This window comes from Cricetulus griseus, chromosome 2 (genome assembly GCF_003668045.3).
Source record: "Cricetulus griseus strain 17A/GY chromosome 2, alternate assembly CriGri-PICRH-1.0, whole genome shotgun sequence".
NCBI lineage: Eukaryota > Metazoa > Chordata > Mammalia > Rodentia > Cricetidae > Cricetulus > Cricetulus griseus.
This window is the reverse complement of record NC_048595.1, coordinates 392,821,056-392,835,054: the sequence shown is the minus strand read 5'-3', so window position 1 is coordinate 392,835,054 and position 13,999 is coordinate 392,821,056. Positions and strand designations below refer to the sequence as shown.

Sequence of the window (13,999 nt, the reverse complement as noted above, 5' to 3'; positions counted from 1 at the left end):
ATTATACACATAAAGCAATTCATTGGTAATTGTGCAAGCATGGCTACAATCACATTTGAGTATTTTGTTCACCCCAAACAGAACCCAAATCCATTAGCTGTCACTCCCCATTCTTTCCAACTCTTTATTTTGTTGTTTTTAACTTTTTTCATTTTTATGAAAACATATGTGAACATAACCAATTCAATAACATCAAATACATCATCGATCCTGTAGTGCAACCACTGTTAATACCCGCTTTTACAGTAGACCATTCTATATCCATGAAACAACAATTTCCCAACTCCCCAATGCACATTAACTCAGTGGTTCTTAACCTTCCTAATGCTGTGACCCTCTAATACAGTTCTTCATATTGTGGTGAACCCCAAACTGTGAAGTTATTTTCCTTGCTACATCATAACTGTAATTTTGCTACTGTTATGAATCGTAATGTAAATATTTTTTAAAACTATTATATTTATTTAATTTTATTTATTTATTTGTTTATTTATTTTGGTTTTTCAAGACAGGGTTTCTCTGTGTAGCTTTGGAGCCTATCCTGGCACTTGCTCTGGAGACCAGGCTGGCCTTGAACTCACAGAGATCCACCTGCCTCTGCCTCCTGAGTGCTGGGATTAAAGGTGTGCGCCACCAACGCCCAGCTTCGTAATGTAAATATTTTTGAAGACGGAGGTTTGCCAAAGATGTTGCTATCCAGGGTTGCAAGCCACTGCCTTAAGTGGCTTGTCTGTACTTGTTCTGGTAGAAACCATATAGAACTGGGACACTGACCTCTGTGGCTGGCTTACTCACTCAGAGGACATCCTCAAACTCACAGCTGTGGCCTGCATTTAGCACATTCTGAAGGCTCCATAGCACCCCAGATTAAGTCTACACTACAATTTCTCTCCTTGAAGAGCTAGGTGACACAGGGTTCCACAACAGCTAGGACCTTTGTATATAGTCTCAGTAGGATCCCTTACCAAATATGTGGTTTTTCAATTACTTTCTCTTACTCTATCATTTGTGATTTACTGCTGACAATGCTTTTGATATGCAAGTTTTAGTTTTGTAGTTCAGTTTGTCTGGATCTGTTTGCTCCACTTCTGCTGTAGTAGACTAAGAAATCACTTCTAAGTTGAATGATAGGAAGCCTTTGCCTCATGTTTGCTTCTAATTGGCTAGTAGTTTTAGCTCATTTATGCAACTCATTGATCTATTTTGAGCTAAGATACATGTGACAAGAGCAGCTGTTCAATTTGTTTTGCAGATGTAAGTCTAGTTTTCCCAAATCAATCACTGGAGATAGCCTGAGCCTGAGAAACTGGCAGCCTTCTTGAAGACCTCTTAGGTGTGTTGGGGAAGATCCACTCCAGAGTCTCTCTTCTGTTCTCTGAGGCTGCCTGTCTTAATATCAGAAGCATAGGCATAGTAACTGTGCAGCAAGTTCTAAAATCAGGAAGCTACTATAAGCAATCTGACTTTGTTGTTCTTTATCAAGATTATTTTTTACCTTTATTGGGTCCCTTTCAGGATGGATTAATAATTTCCACAAAAACTGCTGGTATTTTGATAGGGGAATTTTTTTAAAATTAAAAACAATGTACATTTGAGTATTTTGCCTGCATAAAGTATGTGTGCCAGAAGAGGGCACCGGATCTCTTGGAACTGGAGTTACAGACAGTTGTGAGCTGCCATCTGGTTGGTGGGAATTAAACCTGAGTCCTCGATCTAGCCCCTGTATTGGCACCTGATTGCTGGCCTACTGAACATGGGCTGTCCTCTCATTTATTCATGTATCCTGTAAAGTCTCAGCAATCTTTTATTGTTTTCAACACAAAGTTTTCTGATTTAGCTAGTTCCTATGTATTTTGTTCCTTTGGGGTTGTTATAAATAGGATGCTTTCTTAGTTTCCCTTTGGGATTGCTCATGATTAATGCATTCAAAAGGACTACCTGGGGACTGCAGAGATGGCTCAGTAAGGTATAGAATTTCTTGCTCTTGCAAAGGATCCTAATTTGATTCCCAGTACACACATGGAAGTTCACACCATCTATCACTCCAGTTCCAGGGATCTGATGCTTTTTTCTTACTTCCACTGGCACAAAGCATGCATGTTGTGAACATGTACACATATATGAAGGCGAACACCCATATATGTAAAATGGAAAAAAAAATTAAAAATGTTTAAAATAAGATCCAAATATTAGCCGGACCATGGTGGTGCACATCTTTAATCCCAGCAGTTGGGAGGCAGAGGCAGGTGTATCTCTCAGAGTTTGAGGTCAGCCTGGTCTACAGAGTGAGTTCCAGGACAGGCAGGGCTGTTAAACAGAGAAACCCTGGAAAAAAAACAAAAAAACAAACAAATATATATATAGTTATAAAAAAGAAACAAAATTTTGACTTCTCCAGAGCTGAAACTCAATAAGAAGGGATAAAATGCATTATTCGCACTATCAGATCCTGACATTAAAATAAAAACACCCTCATATAAACCCTAGCATTTTCCATGTGCAAGGTACTGTACATCAAAGTAAAGGTAAACTAATATTTACCTCTTAAATGTTCTTATTAAAAATAGAAATATAGTTTAGTATTGTTCCATTAGCAAAGAGATTCCTTACATTCTCCTTCATGTACTGGAATTAGTGATTATCAGTATGTTCACCAGAGCAACATACTGAGTATGGTGGTGTGTGAAGAACTTGGTAGACTGCTGTAAGAGAAGCTCTCACCATGTATCCTAGGCTGACTTCATACTTGCAACCCCTTCATGTACCCTTCACAGTCTTGCCTAATGGTGGTTGGCAGTAGACCCTAAAAAGTGTATGCCAGAGCACACCTGGAAGACAAGAGGCTACACATGAAACACAAAGTCAATAAGAAAGCAAGCTCTATGACTTAGTCAGAGAAACAGGCTTCTCCACACAAGCCCAAACATGCAGCCAGGATGTGAAAGAACAGCCTTAAGGAAAAGTTATCTTGCAAATTCTAATTCCCTACACAAATTCCAAAGACAGACAGCCTAGAAAAACAGAGAACAAGAACAAATCCAGTGGAAAATAAAAACACAATGTAAGGAAGGCTACAGAGACTGGAGAACATGCTCAGTGAAGAGCACTGGCTGCTTTTCCTGAGGACCTGAGGTTAATTCCCAGCACACACATGTCGGCTTACAGCCATTGTAACTCCAGTTCCAGAAGATTCAACATACTCTTCTAGCCTCTGTGGGAATTGAACACATATAGTGCACAGACAGACCTGCAGGCAAAACTCCCAAGCACATAAAAGAAAAAAGAAATGCTATAGAAAGGAGTGCTCATCACAAAGACTGGCAGGAAGGGCAGCAGAACCCTGGAACAAAAGTTCAGAGGTGAAGACAGTCTAATGTGAGTGAGAACTTTCATTAGCTTTTCTGTGGTTACAAAGCAGGCTACAATGCTTAAAAAACGAGGGGGAGAAAGGAGGAAGAACATACTATGAACACACAGGAGGAAGAACATACTATGAACACACAGAAGACAATGCCACTCTGAGAGGGCCTGTTAAGCCTTAACACTAAAAAGTCATTACTTAAATATTATGAATGTTCAACCTCCAGCACCCCCCAAAAAAACTGAAAACGCACCCCCAAACAAAACCAACTTGGTATTTTTCATGTTGCACATTAGCAGAACATTATTCCTTCAATATTTGTCTTACTAGGTCTGTATTAATTCATTCAATATACTTTCTTGTTCCATTCATTTATCTGCTAACTTCATTTTTCTTTACAGCTTAATAGTATTCCCTGGGGCATAGCAAATTTGTTATCCCTTATCAGCTGAAGGGCATTTAGGTGTTTCCATTTCCTAACTACTGTGAGTGGAGCGGCAATGAACATGGCAGAGCAAGTGTCTGTAGGATAGAATGTTCAGTCCTTTGTGCAGATGCCCAAGAGTGGTATAACTGTATACTACGGTGTTTATTTTTGTTTTTGTGAATTTTCCACACTCATTTCTAGCGGGCTGGACCAGTTTGCAATCCCACCAACAGCTAATGAGGGTTCCCTTTCCCCATATCCTCTGTAGCATTTGTTGTCTGGTTTCTTCTTTGTCATTCTGACTTGGGTTAAGATGAAATCACAAAATTATCTCGACTTACATTTCTCTAATTGCTTGGGGCAATGGACTTTTTTGAGATTTTATTTAGTAATTTTTATTTATTCTTTTGAGAAACCTATTCAGATTTATAGCTTACTTTTTGAATGGGTCATTTGTTTTATTGACTAACTTTTTTATTTTTTAGTTCTTTACGTATTCTGGATGTATACCTGGAAAAGAGTCTTTCCTTTTTCTTTACTCAGTTGGTTGTTTCCTTAGCTGTGAGGTTTTTTGGTTTTATGAGGATCCACTTGTCACTTGTTGGCCTTAATTAATTCCTGAGTGGATGGGGTCCTATCAAAACAGGCCTTTCTGCAGCTCTATCTTGTAGATTACTGTCTATTCTTTCTTCTAGCACTTCCAGTGTTTCAGGGTTAAGTCTTCAGTCTGTGTGGAGCTAGTTTTTGTGCAAGGTGATAGATACAGGCTTAATTCATTCTTCTGCATGTAGGAGTCTAGTTTCCCCAGCACCATTTAAAAGATGCTTTCTTGGCCGGGCGTTGGTGGCGCAGGCCTTTAATCCCAGCACTCAGGAGGCAGAGGCAGGCGGATCTCTGTGAGTTCGAGGCCAGCCTGATCTATACAGCGAGTGCCAGGATAGGCTCTAAAACTACACAGAGAAATCCTGTCTTGGGGGGGGGGGGGAATTGGCTTTCTTTTCTCCAGTGTATATTTTTGGCGTATTTGTCAAATATTAGATGTCTGTAGTTGTGTGTATTCATGCTTATGTCTTCTATTTTGCTTCCTTGGTCTACATGTGTGCCAATACCATATACTGGTTATGGTTTTATTACTATGGCTCTGTAATAAATCCGGAAATATGGAATTGTAATTCCTCTAGCATTGTTCTTTTCGCTCAGGTTTCCTTTGGGTATCCAGGGTGTTTTGTGATTCCAAATGAATTTTAGGATAGTTTTTTTTTTTTCTTTTTCCCTGTTTCTGTGAAGAATGATATGGGGATTTTGATTGGACTTGAGCATCTGCACTGGATTTGGCCTTAAAGTCCTCTTCCTTGGGCCTAACTTCCATAGCACTGGAAGGTACTATGTAAGGTTCCAAGGGAGGGTAACAATCAATAGTTCTACATGGCTGACATGCCCTGAACCACAATAATGACCAGCATGGCAAGATATTCCCAAGAGTACAAAAGTGGCATATACCATGGCAGTAACCAACAGCTGTCTAATTGGACATAAGGCCTACTCAAGAGGAGGAAACCATGCCTGTTGCTAGAAACATGAACAACTACCTGTGGACACTGGGGACATAAATCTTAAAAGAAAACCTTTTACTACAACTCTACTAAAGCAGTATAATTTCTAATTGCATTCTAAGTACTTATCTTATACCCATAGACACATGTACTTCTACCTCAGGGTATAGATGAGGAGCAGAAAGACTTTTAGAGACAAAGGAACAGGAAGTCTGCTGTGAGAATTCATCTCAAGAAATGACAGGTAAGCTATATCCATGGAGTCCAACAACGTGGCTGTCTAAACAAGACCTGAACAAGGATGACACCAATAGACAGTCTAGTGTGCTCTATCCACAAAGAACTAAAGGCAGCTATGGACTACTTGTTGAGAGAGGGAAAAATAATCTTCCCTAGGGATGAAGCCCCTTAATTGGTTATCTAGTACCAAGTCATCAGCCCTGAAATCATGTATACACAAGTAATGTAACACTCCCCCCCCTCTCTGTTGTGTGTGTGTGTGTGTGGGGGGGTCTAGGTGTGTAGCAATAGTAATTTCAGAAAATGAGGCCAGGAATGTGGGAGGAACAGGGCAGAAAAAGACATGGAAGAGTTGGAGGAAGGAAATGGAAGGAGAAAAATGGTATACTTATATTTTAATTTCAAAAAATTATCACTTATAATAATTTAAAAAGCTGATATAGTACAATTACCTTCTCTTGTAATTCCACAATTTTTATGCTTTGAAAATCTACTTTAAATATTATAATACATAAAACAATTTGATTGAATGTAGATGGGAAGCATTTGTAGGAATGGGCCTATTAAGTAAAGGGACCCTGACAGCTTCTACGCTGCTCAGTTGAGGCTGTGGGAGGAGTAGAAGGAAGATGGGCTGAGGGGAACCCTACAGAGCAGCAAGACTTATAACATTAGCAAAATTAGTTATGAAACAGCAATGAAATAACTTTATGGTTGGGGTCACCACCACATGAGGAACTGTATTACAGGGTCACAGCTTTAGGAAGGTTGAGAACCACTGCTTTAAAAGGATACAGCAGGACATACTCTCGAAAGGATAAAGAGTCATTCCTATAAAAATGTATCTACAGATTATGCTCTTGCTTAAGTCTACTACAAAGTAATTATAAAACATCAAAAATATTACAGTGACTCCTAATATTCATGGTTTTGATAGGCTCATTAAAATCGCCAACATTCGGAGCTGGAAAGATGGCTCAGCAATTAGGAACACTGAAAGTTCTTCCAGAGGACCTGAGTTCAATTCTCAGCATCCACATGATGGCTCACAATTGTCTGTGACTCCAGTTCCACGGGACCAGACACCCTCACATAGACACACATCCAGGGAAACACCAATGCACATAAAATAGAAAAGCAACCATAGTATCTGTACTTCCAAGGAGAAGTTTGGATTGTTAAAAATATTTAAAACAAACAAACAAACAAACAAACAACAAACCAAAAGAACTACCAACTGTCAAATGGAACTGAATTGATTCCACGTGATGCAAATGGCCAATTACATTTTTCCTCCAATAACCACTCAGGTTTCTTTTTCAGAAGATTTTTTTTTTCTTCTGTAAATGCTATGGCAGGAGGAATATTGACAATAAAACAAGTTAAAGGCTTGTTTTTTTATTGTTTCAACTTTATTTTTGGCTTTGGAGAGACCATGATGGTCTGGCCTTACCATAAGCTTTTGCACACATTCAAAAATTAATCAGAAAAACATCCAGTAAGTGATAGGTAATGTCATTAACTCACACATAAAATATAGTAAATCTGCTTTGATTATGGAAACAGATTACTCACCTGCGCCCACACTCTGAGTATTTACCAATATTTTTTAATATTAAGGCAGCTGTTAGTCGGATGTGTTTAGTTATTGGTCCCTCTTTTTCATCCTTAAAAAGAATGAAGAACATAAAAAAAGAATGAAGATCTAAATCACAAGGCCATACCTTACAGATAAGGGCTTTAAGGTGCACTTACTGTGAAGTCCCGGAAGACAAGGTTCCTCGAACCTCTCCTAAGAGCCATGAGTGCAGCACTGGGGTGACTCGCAATGGCCTTCTGTGCTCTAGGAGCTGAGCCTGTGCCCCCTACAGCTGGCTGCCTAAATTGATCAGACATACAAACAATGTTAACTGCATAGACAGACAATGTGTCCTGTCTCTGCCTGCCCACACAGCAGCTCTGCTTTAGGGCTTGAGTTTTCCAGCCTATCCCTTCCTTTTTGACAGCGTCTTACTATGCAGCTCAACTTGGCCTTGACTATCCATCTCCCTGCCTGGAGGCATTATAGGAAGCAGCACTCCACACCACTCAGTCTATCGGATTCAAAGTAAACAACAGATGTACTGCACTGCCCATCTCTAAAGTTACTATGCTGGTTAAGGAGGCAGTAACAGTAACTCAGCATAGCACCAAAGCTGTAAAGGTCTCATCTTGGAAAGTCCTGTGCAGCTGTTTGCTAGGGAGAAGACAGAAAGCTGCCCTGTGTATGTTTTAGAACCTGTGAAATGGACAGTATTTACATTTCTTTCCTAACAGGTTACTTTCAACCAGTCCTTGCAACAGAAAGGAGTTGCAAACAAAGTTCCATGCTTCTTATAAAGACACAGGAAGGAAGGCCAAGTTCAGTATACACTCCCAGTTAAAACACTGCCAGTTTCTCTGGCCACGCAGACACTGGGAGACAGTAGTGGAAAGGACTGGTAGATGCAGTCTAACAAACTGTGTTTCTCTTGAAACTTGGAAACTAAAGATATTTCTTATTTTTTAAACATAAAATTTGAATATTAAAAATATAATGTAGAGGAGGCTAGAGAGATGGCTCAGCTGCTCTTCCAGAGACCGGAGTTCAAATCCCAGCAACATGTCCCTCCCAAATACCCACAGACACACATACGCAAATGTCTTCACATGTAAGCCAGAACAGATGTATGTTTATAGGTGTTCATATATGTGTACAGAAAGAAATCTCTTTGCCATTGTCAAATACATGTTTACTATCTTAAAAAAAAAAAAGTACTTTTAATTTACAAGGCTTTCCCTCCTATATTATTGTTTGCCTAATGACTTGTCTCCAAAGATTGGGCTACCTTATACACCACACAGTGCAACTGATATGAAAACGTATACCTATGCAGAGATATATATGGAGAAAATTTATGTGGTTTGAGCAGAATCTCATAGCTTGGTAGTGATAGCTGGGCTAGAACACAGGTTTTGAATCCCCATGTGCTAAGTTTCTTTTTGTTGTTCTTGTTTTTGCCTTGTTTTCTACTTTTTTCAGTGCCAGGTATGGGAGACAGGCCCCTGACCATTGTAGCGACTACTTGTTCTTTATGCTTGACATTAAGTAACTAATTGTCTTTACTTGGTAGAGGATCTTTGATTTGCCATTTGTCCTGGTTCATCTTGTTTTAATCCTGCGAGCAGAGCGTCCTTTGAACAGTGCTTATCCTGAAGGAGAAGAGAAGAGAAAAGATATATACCATAATCTCTAACGTGACCACAGAACTTACTAAGCAAATGGCATCAACAAAGCATACCTGTAAGTGGGTAATGAAAGAAAACCTCTGCCGCTGAAAAGGCTCACAGCCTTCCCAAAGACACTGCCCTGGATAGACATCTTTCCCTCCATGTTCAGTAGCTGCATGGTAGAAAACCTGTGAGGGTGTCTGAAACCACCTAGAAAAAGAAAAGGCAAAAATATCTGACACTCAAGATAAATTCTTTAAATTATGTTGATATAATAGATTAAAAAAATTCCTAAGAAATCTTGGCTACAAATAAGATTTTACTTTTGATCATGTGTACTGTGTGTGTGCACGCACATGTGTACAGGTACCTGGAGTGTCCAGCAGAGGGCATTGGATTCTATTTTTGATAATTATGTAACTGTGTCTATGTTTGAATAAATTAAAATGTATTTTTAAAGAATGACTTATTTTTCTGTGTGTGAGTATTTTGCCTGTACACATGTATATGCATCATCTGTGTACTTGTTGGCCCCAGAGGTTAGAAGAGAGTGCTGGTAAGAGAACCCAGGTCCTCTGCAAAATGAACAAATGTTTTTAAATGCTGAGCCACCTTTCCAGCCCTGAACCAATTTTTTAATGTGTATTATATATCCAGGATCACAAATTCATATTCATTTATATAAATACCAAAGAAATTATGAAACTTAAAATCAGGATACTCATTTTAAGTACTCCAAATGATATTTCACTCACATGAAACAAATACAACTGGCATGCTACATAAACTGTAATTGCCACAAGGAATGTTCCTTACTATGTTCACATTTCATTGACAATCTATTATGTTACTAATCAAAAATAATTTATGGGCTATATAATGATGTCTGGCCAGTGACAAAGGGCATACATGTCTGGATACATGACTTATAAAAGTATGGTATATAGCCAACTTCATGTAGTAGCCAGAGTAAACAAATATAACCAGGAATACAAAGGACAGTAGTTAATGTATAAAATAAGAGACTTGATAATGATAACATGTGACTGCTTTATCTATTATAATTTTTTCTTTTTCTTGTGTAGCAGACCCTGTATATAGGCTCCATGGTGCCTATACAAGGACCACTGTACCTTGGTTAAGGCATGTTGTTTATACATACCCTAAATGTAGATATACTAGTGACTTATCAGAAAGAACTGTAGTCTTAAGCAGAACGTAACATTAAACAACTACATGATTCATGAATTTGGCAAGTTGCTAATGACTGGGGGAAAAAAAGATGGTTAATTTTAAAAATGTTTTGAGATCAGGTCTCACAATGTAGTTCATGTTGGTCCAAATGGTGATTCTCATGCCTCCACCTTTTGAGTGCTGGAATACAAATGCCACATCTAGCCAGAAAGTGTTTTGTTCTACCAACTTTAGCTGCTAAAATATATACACCTGTGTGATAATGACTGCAAGATAACACAGGTTTGTGTTTGTCATTCTACCCATCCCATACTATACCTGGTACTTCTCTCCAGTCCATTTCCCGTTCCAGCCTCCCAGGTCTCTTTCTTGTTTTTCAATCTATCTAGTCTGTCCATATGAGTCAAGCATTGGCTGTGGTAGTTGAGGATGAAGTTCTAAGGTTTCTAGTTCTAATGCAGCTAGTTTCTATGATTACATGGTTGTGAAAACCAGTGAAGGGTTCCAAACTAATATGATAAAAGATCTGAACTTTAACGTTCAAATACAATACTTGAGGGAGAGCTGGGCATGGTGGCACATACCTGTAATACCAACACTTAGAAGGCTGAAGTTCAAGGCCAAACTAGGATACCTAGCAAGTTGCTGTCTCACTCACTGGGCTCTCGACACTTCCAAATGGAGAGCTGAACTAAAGAGTGCAAGCAAACATCCATGGACATTACAGACTATGATTTTTTGGGGAGTGAGAAAAATCAGTGCCAAGGTGGAGTGCCATTACTGCTTGCTACCATATCCAGAATTCTCCTTAGTATTTCTTTTCTAGTAATCATCTAGCTCACTACCCCAAATCATAAAAGCACACTCATTTGATGAACCCGAAAATTAAAGAACAGTCAAAGAAAAACAATTCCCATGACCCAGATCCCAGAAGCTTTAACACCATGTTGCATTTCCTCTTGCTCTCTCTCTGTATTCTGTCTTTTGAGAAGACTGCTGTTGATTGGATGTTGTTATCATCAACAAACACGTGAATGTGTTCCTTTTGACAATCTTATGAGGTGACTGCACTGGGAAAAAATTCTCTGAAAAATTTAACTTACTGGAAATCTAATTTTGATGCTATTTATAAAACTGCCTGATGCTAGATGGCTATAAATAGACAGGAGCGATAATCACTACGGTCATTATGTTTAGTGATAAGAGTAGTAACGGTCCTCTTGTATTCTCACCTGCCCGTTTTGCTAACTCCTTTTTGTTTGAGACAGTATTGGCTCACTGTATAGCTCTGGCTGGCCTTGAACTCTTCCAAGTGCTAGGATTAAACACACATGCCACCACCCAGACTGTTTTACTAACTCTTAATTCTGAGATAGTCTCAGGATTCCAAATGAGATGCCACTAAGATACTGCCTCCATTACCAGGTGATGCATCCGTCACCACTCATCAGCACTGGCCCAAAGTCAACTCTGCTTAATTTCACAACACATCAATCCTCGTCTTCTGAATAGTGTGACTTGGTGAACATAGATAAAATGTCCCAGTTTCACCTTTCTCTCCACATAAGAAACGTCATCGAAGGAACATCAATGTTAGTGCTTCCTCTCCACTTCCCTATCTAGGTCATCACCTGTCCTTCTCTCTTGGATCTCAGCTACTGTCCCCAGGCTGTCTCTATGATTTATTCACTGAGTTCTGTTACTATCTTCTTTGTATCTATTATCTTTCCCTTTCTACAATGTTTAAGAATATAGATGATAGGGCCAGAGAGTAAAGCCCTTGCCATCATGCCTGAGCTCCAAGTTTGATTCCTAGGACCCATATGGTAGAAGGAGGGTACCAGACTCCCACAAGTTGTCCCCCTGTGGCGTGTGACACATTCAATAGCTCTCCCAACCACGTAAGTATACATTTCCCTCAGCGAGGCTACTCTCAGCAGATAGGAATTAGAATTACCAAAATTTAGCAAAGCAGTACAAAATTTAACATTTCATCGTTTTTATAGCATTATCTGTATCTGCTGTTTTTCTCTCAGTTACCGCCAACTGTCACAGGTACACATGGTCTTCAATGACAACCATACAGTGTAAAACACCTCATCCTCTGCTCATTACCTAATCAGCACAGCAGAGAGTTACTCAGGACAGGCTAGAGGAGTCCAGTTTCCCTTAAATTCTTTTGTTGTACGCCACAACAGGGTTTTCCATTCTAGTGAACATGATTAACGTAAGTATAAATTTCCTAATTTCAGATGCTCCAAGTAACCATTTATGAGTAATATTTTACTCTTAAAAAGAAACAAACATCACCTCCCAACACCACAAAGAAACGAACAAACAAAAAGAAAGCATTTAAAAACTACCTAAACCAAGCCAGGCGATGGTGGCACACGCCTTTAATCCCAGCACTCCGGAATCAGAGGCAGGCGGATCACTGTGAATTTGAGACCAGCCTGGTCTACAAGAGCTAGTTCCAGGGCAACCTCCAAAGCTCCAGAGAAACTCTGTCTCGAAAAACCAAAAAACAAACAAACAAACAAACAAAACAAACAAACAACACATATGCATAATACAAAATAGGAAAACAAAAATATAAAAAACAAAAAGAAAAAACACACATAAATATAAAAAATTTTATAAGCACACATAAAAATCTAAACCAAAATATTGCTGTAAAACAAACTGTTACCTCAACATTTGGTATCAATTTGTTTTATGTATTATTTTAGGGGAAAAAAATAACAAAGATATGCATTACTTTATAACCAAGTGAGACTGCATAACTGGCTGTTAAGAACCAGGGGACAGGTCAGGCAGTGGTGGCATGAGCCTTTAATCCTAGCACAAGGGAGGCAGAGGCAGTGGCAGAGACAGAGGCAGGCAGATGGATCTCTGTGAGTTCGACACCAGTCTGGTCTGCAGAGATTGTTCCAGGACAGCCAGGTGTACATAGAGAAACCTTGTCTCAAAAAAGAAAAAAAGAAAAAAAGTACAAGGGGATATCAACCACTCTTGGTAGAAGAGTAGCCAGATAATATTATATCCAGATGGAAGATTTTAAGAGGAGAGGGAGATGAACAAGTCTAATTTATTATTAAAATTCCTCACTCAGAAGCTGGAGCGATGGCTCATTGGTTAAGAGGACATGCTGCTATTATAGACAAGAGTTCAGTTCTCAGCACCCATAGCAAATAGCTTAGTTGTCTAGCTCCAGCCCTAGGAGAAATAGCTGTTTCTGGCCTTGGCAGATATTTGCACTAACATGCATAGTCCCATATATAGACATATACACTAATACATAATTATAGTAAGTTCTAGGCCAGTCAGGGGTATGTAGTAAAGACCCCGTCTCAACAAACATTTAGATACATTAAGATATGTTTAAAAATGCCTACGTTTCACAAAATATTAACAGTATGTTGAAAAAATAGTTCACATCTGAGAAAGTATCAGGAAGAAGGTGTGTACAATGCAGGTGTTAACTGATTGTCATCATACATACAGAAGTGCACAGAATTTAAGGGGACAGTCCATGTGCATGCTCTTTTTAAAAAAACATTATCTTTTACTTTCCAGATTTATATAATGACATCATTTTGCTTTTCCCTTTTCCCCCTTCAAACCCTCCCTCATCCCCCTCCTTGCTTTCCTTCAAATTTATGGCCTCTTTTCATTAGTAGTTACATGCTTACATGTATATGGATATTATGTAAGTTAGGGTTTTATTGCTGTAATAAAACACCATGATCAAGGCAACTTGGAGGAAAGGGTTTATTTCAGCTTACACTTTCAGGTGACTTTCCATCACTGATGGACGTCAAGGCAGGAACTCAAAATGGGCAGGAACCTGGAGGCAAGAGCTGATGCAGAGGCCATGGAGGGTGCTGCTTACTGGCCAGCTCCCAATCGCTTGTTCAATCTACTTTCTTATAGAACTCAGGACCACCAGCCCAGGGATGGCACCACCCACAATCA

General features: G+C 39.2%; 1 protein-coding gene across 4 annotated transcripts in view; it reads right to left on the bottom strand.

Annotated features, from left to right (window-relative positions):
• Arid2 (AT-rich interaction domain 2) overlaps positions 1 to 13,999 on the bottom strand; it is a 133,022-nt gene that overhangs the window by 8,567 nt on the left and 110,456 nt on the right. For all 4 annotated transcript variants that reach the window (XM_035440839.1, XM_027396382.2, XM_035440840.1 and 1 more), the window contains 4 exons: positions 8,902 to 9,040; positions 8,727 to 8,812; positions 7,337 to 7,460; positions 7,157 to 7,248 (listed from right to left, as the gene is read on the bottom strand). In XM_035440839.1, the coding sequence (XP_035296730.1) occupies positions 7,157 to 7,248; positions 7,337 to 7,460; positions 8,727 to 8,812; positions 8,902 to 9,040 (441 nt within the window). The remainder of the gene's footprint in view (positions 1 to 7,156; positions 7,249 to 7,336; positions 7,461 to 8,726; positions 8,813 to 8,901; positions 9,041 to 13,999) is intronic.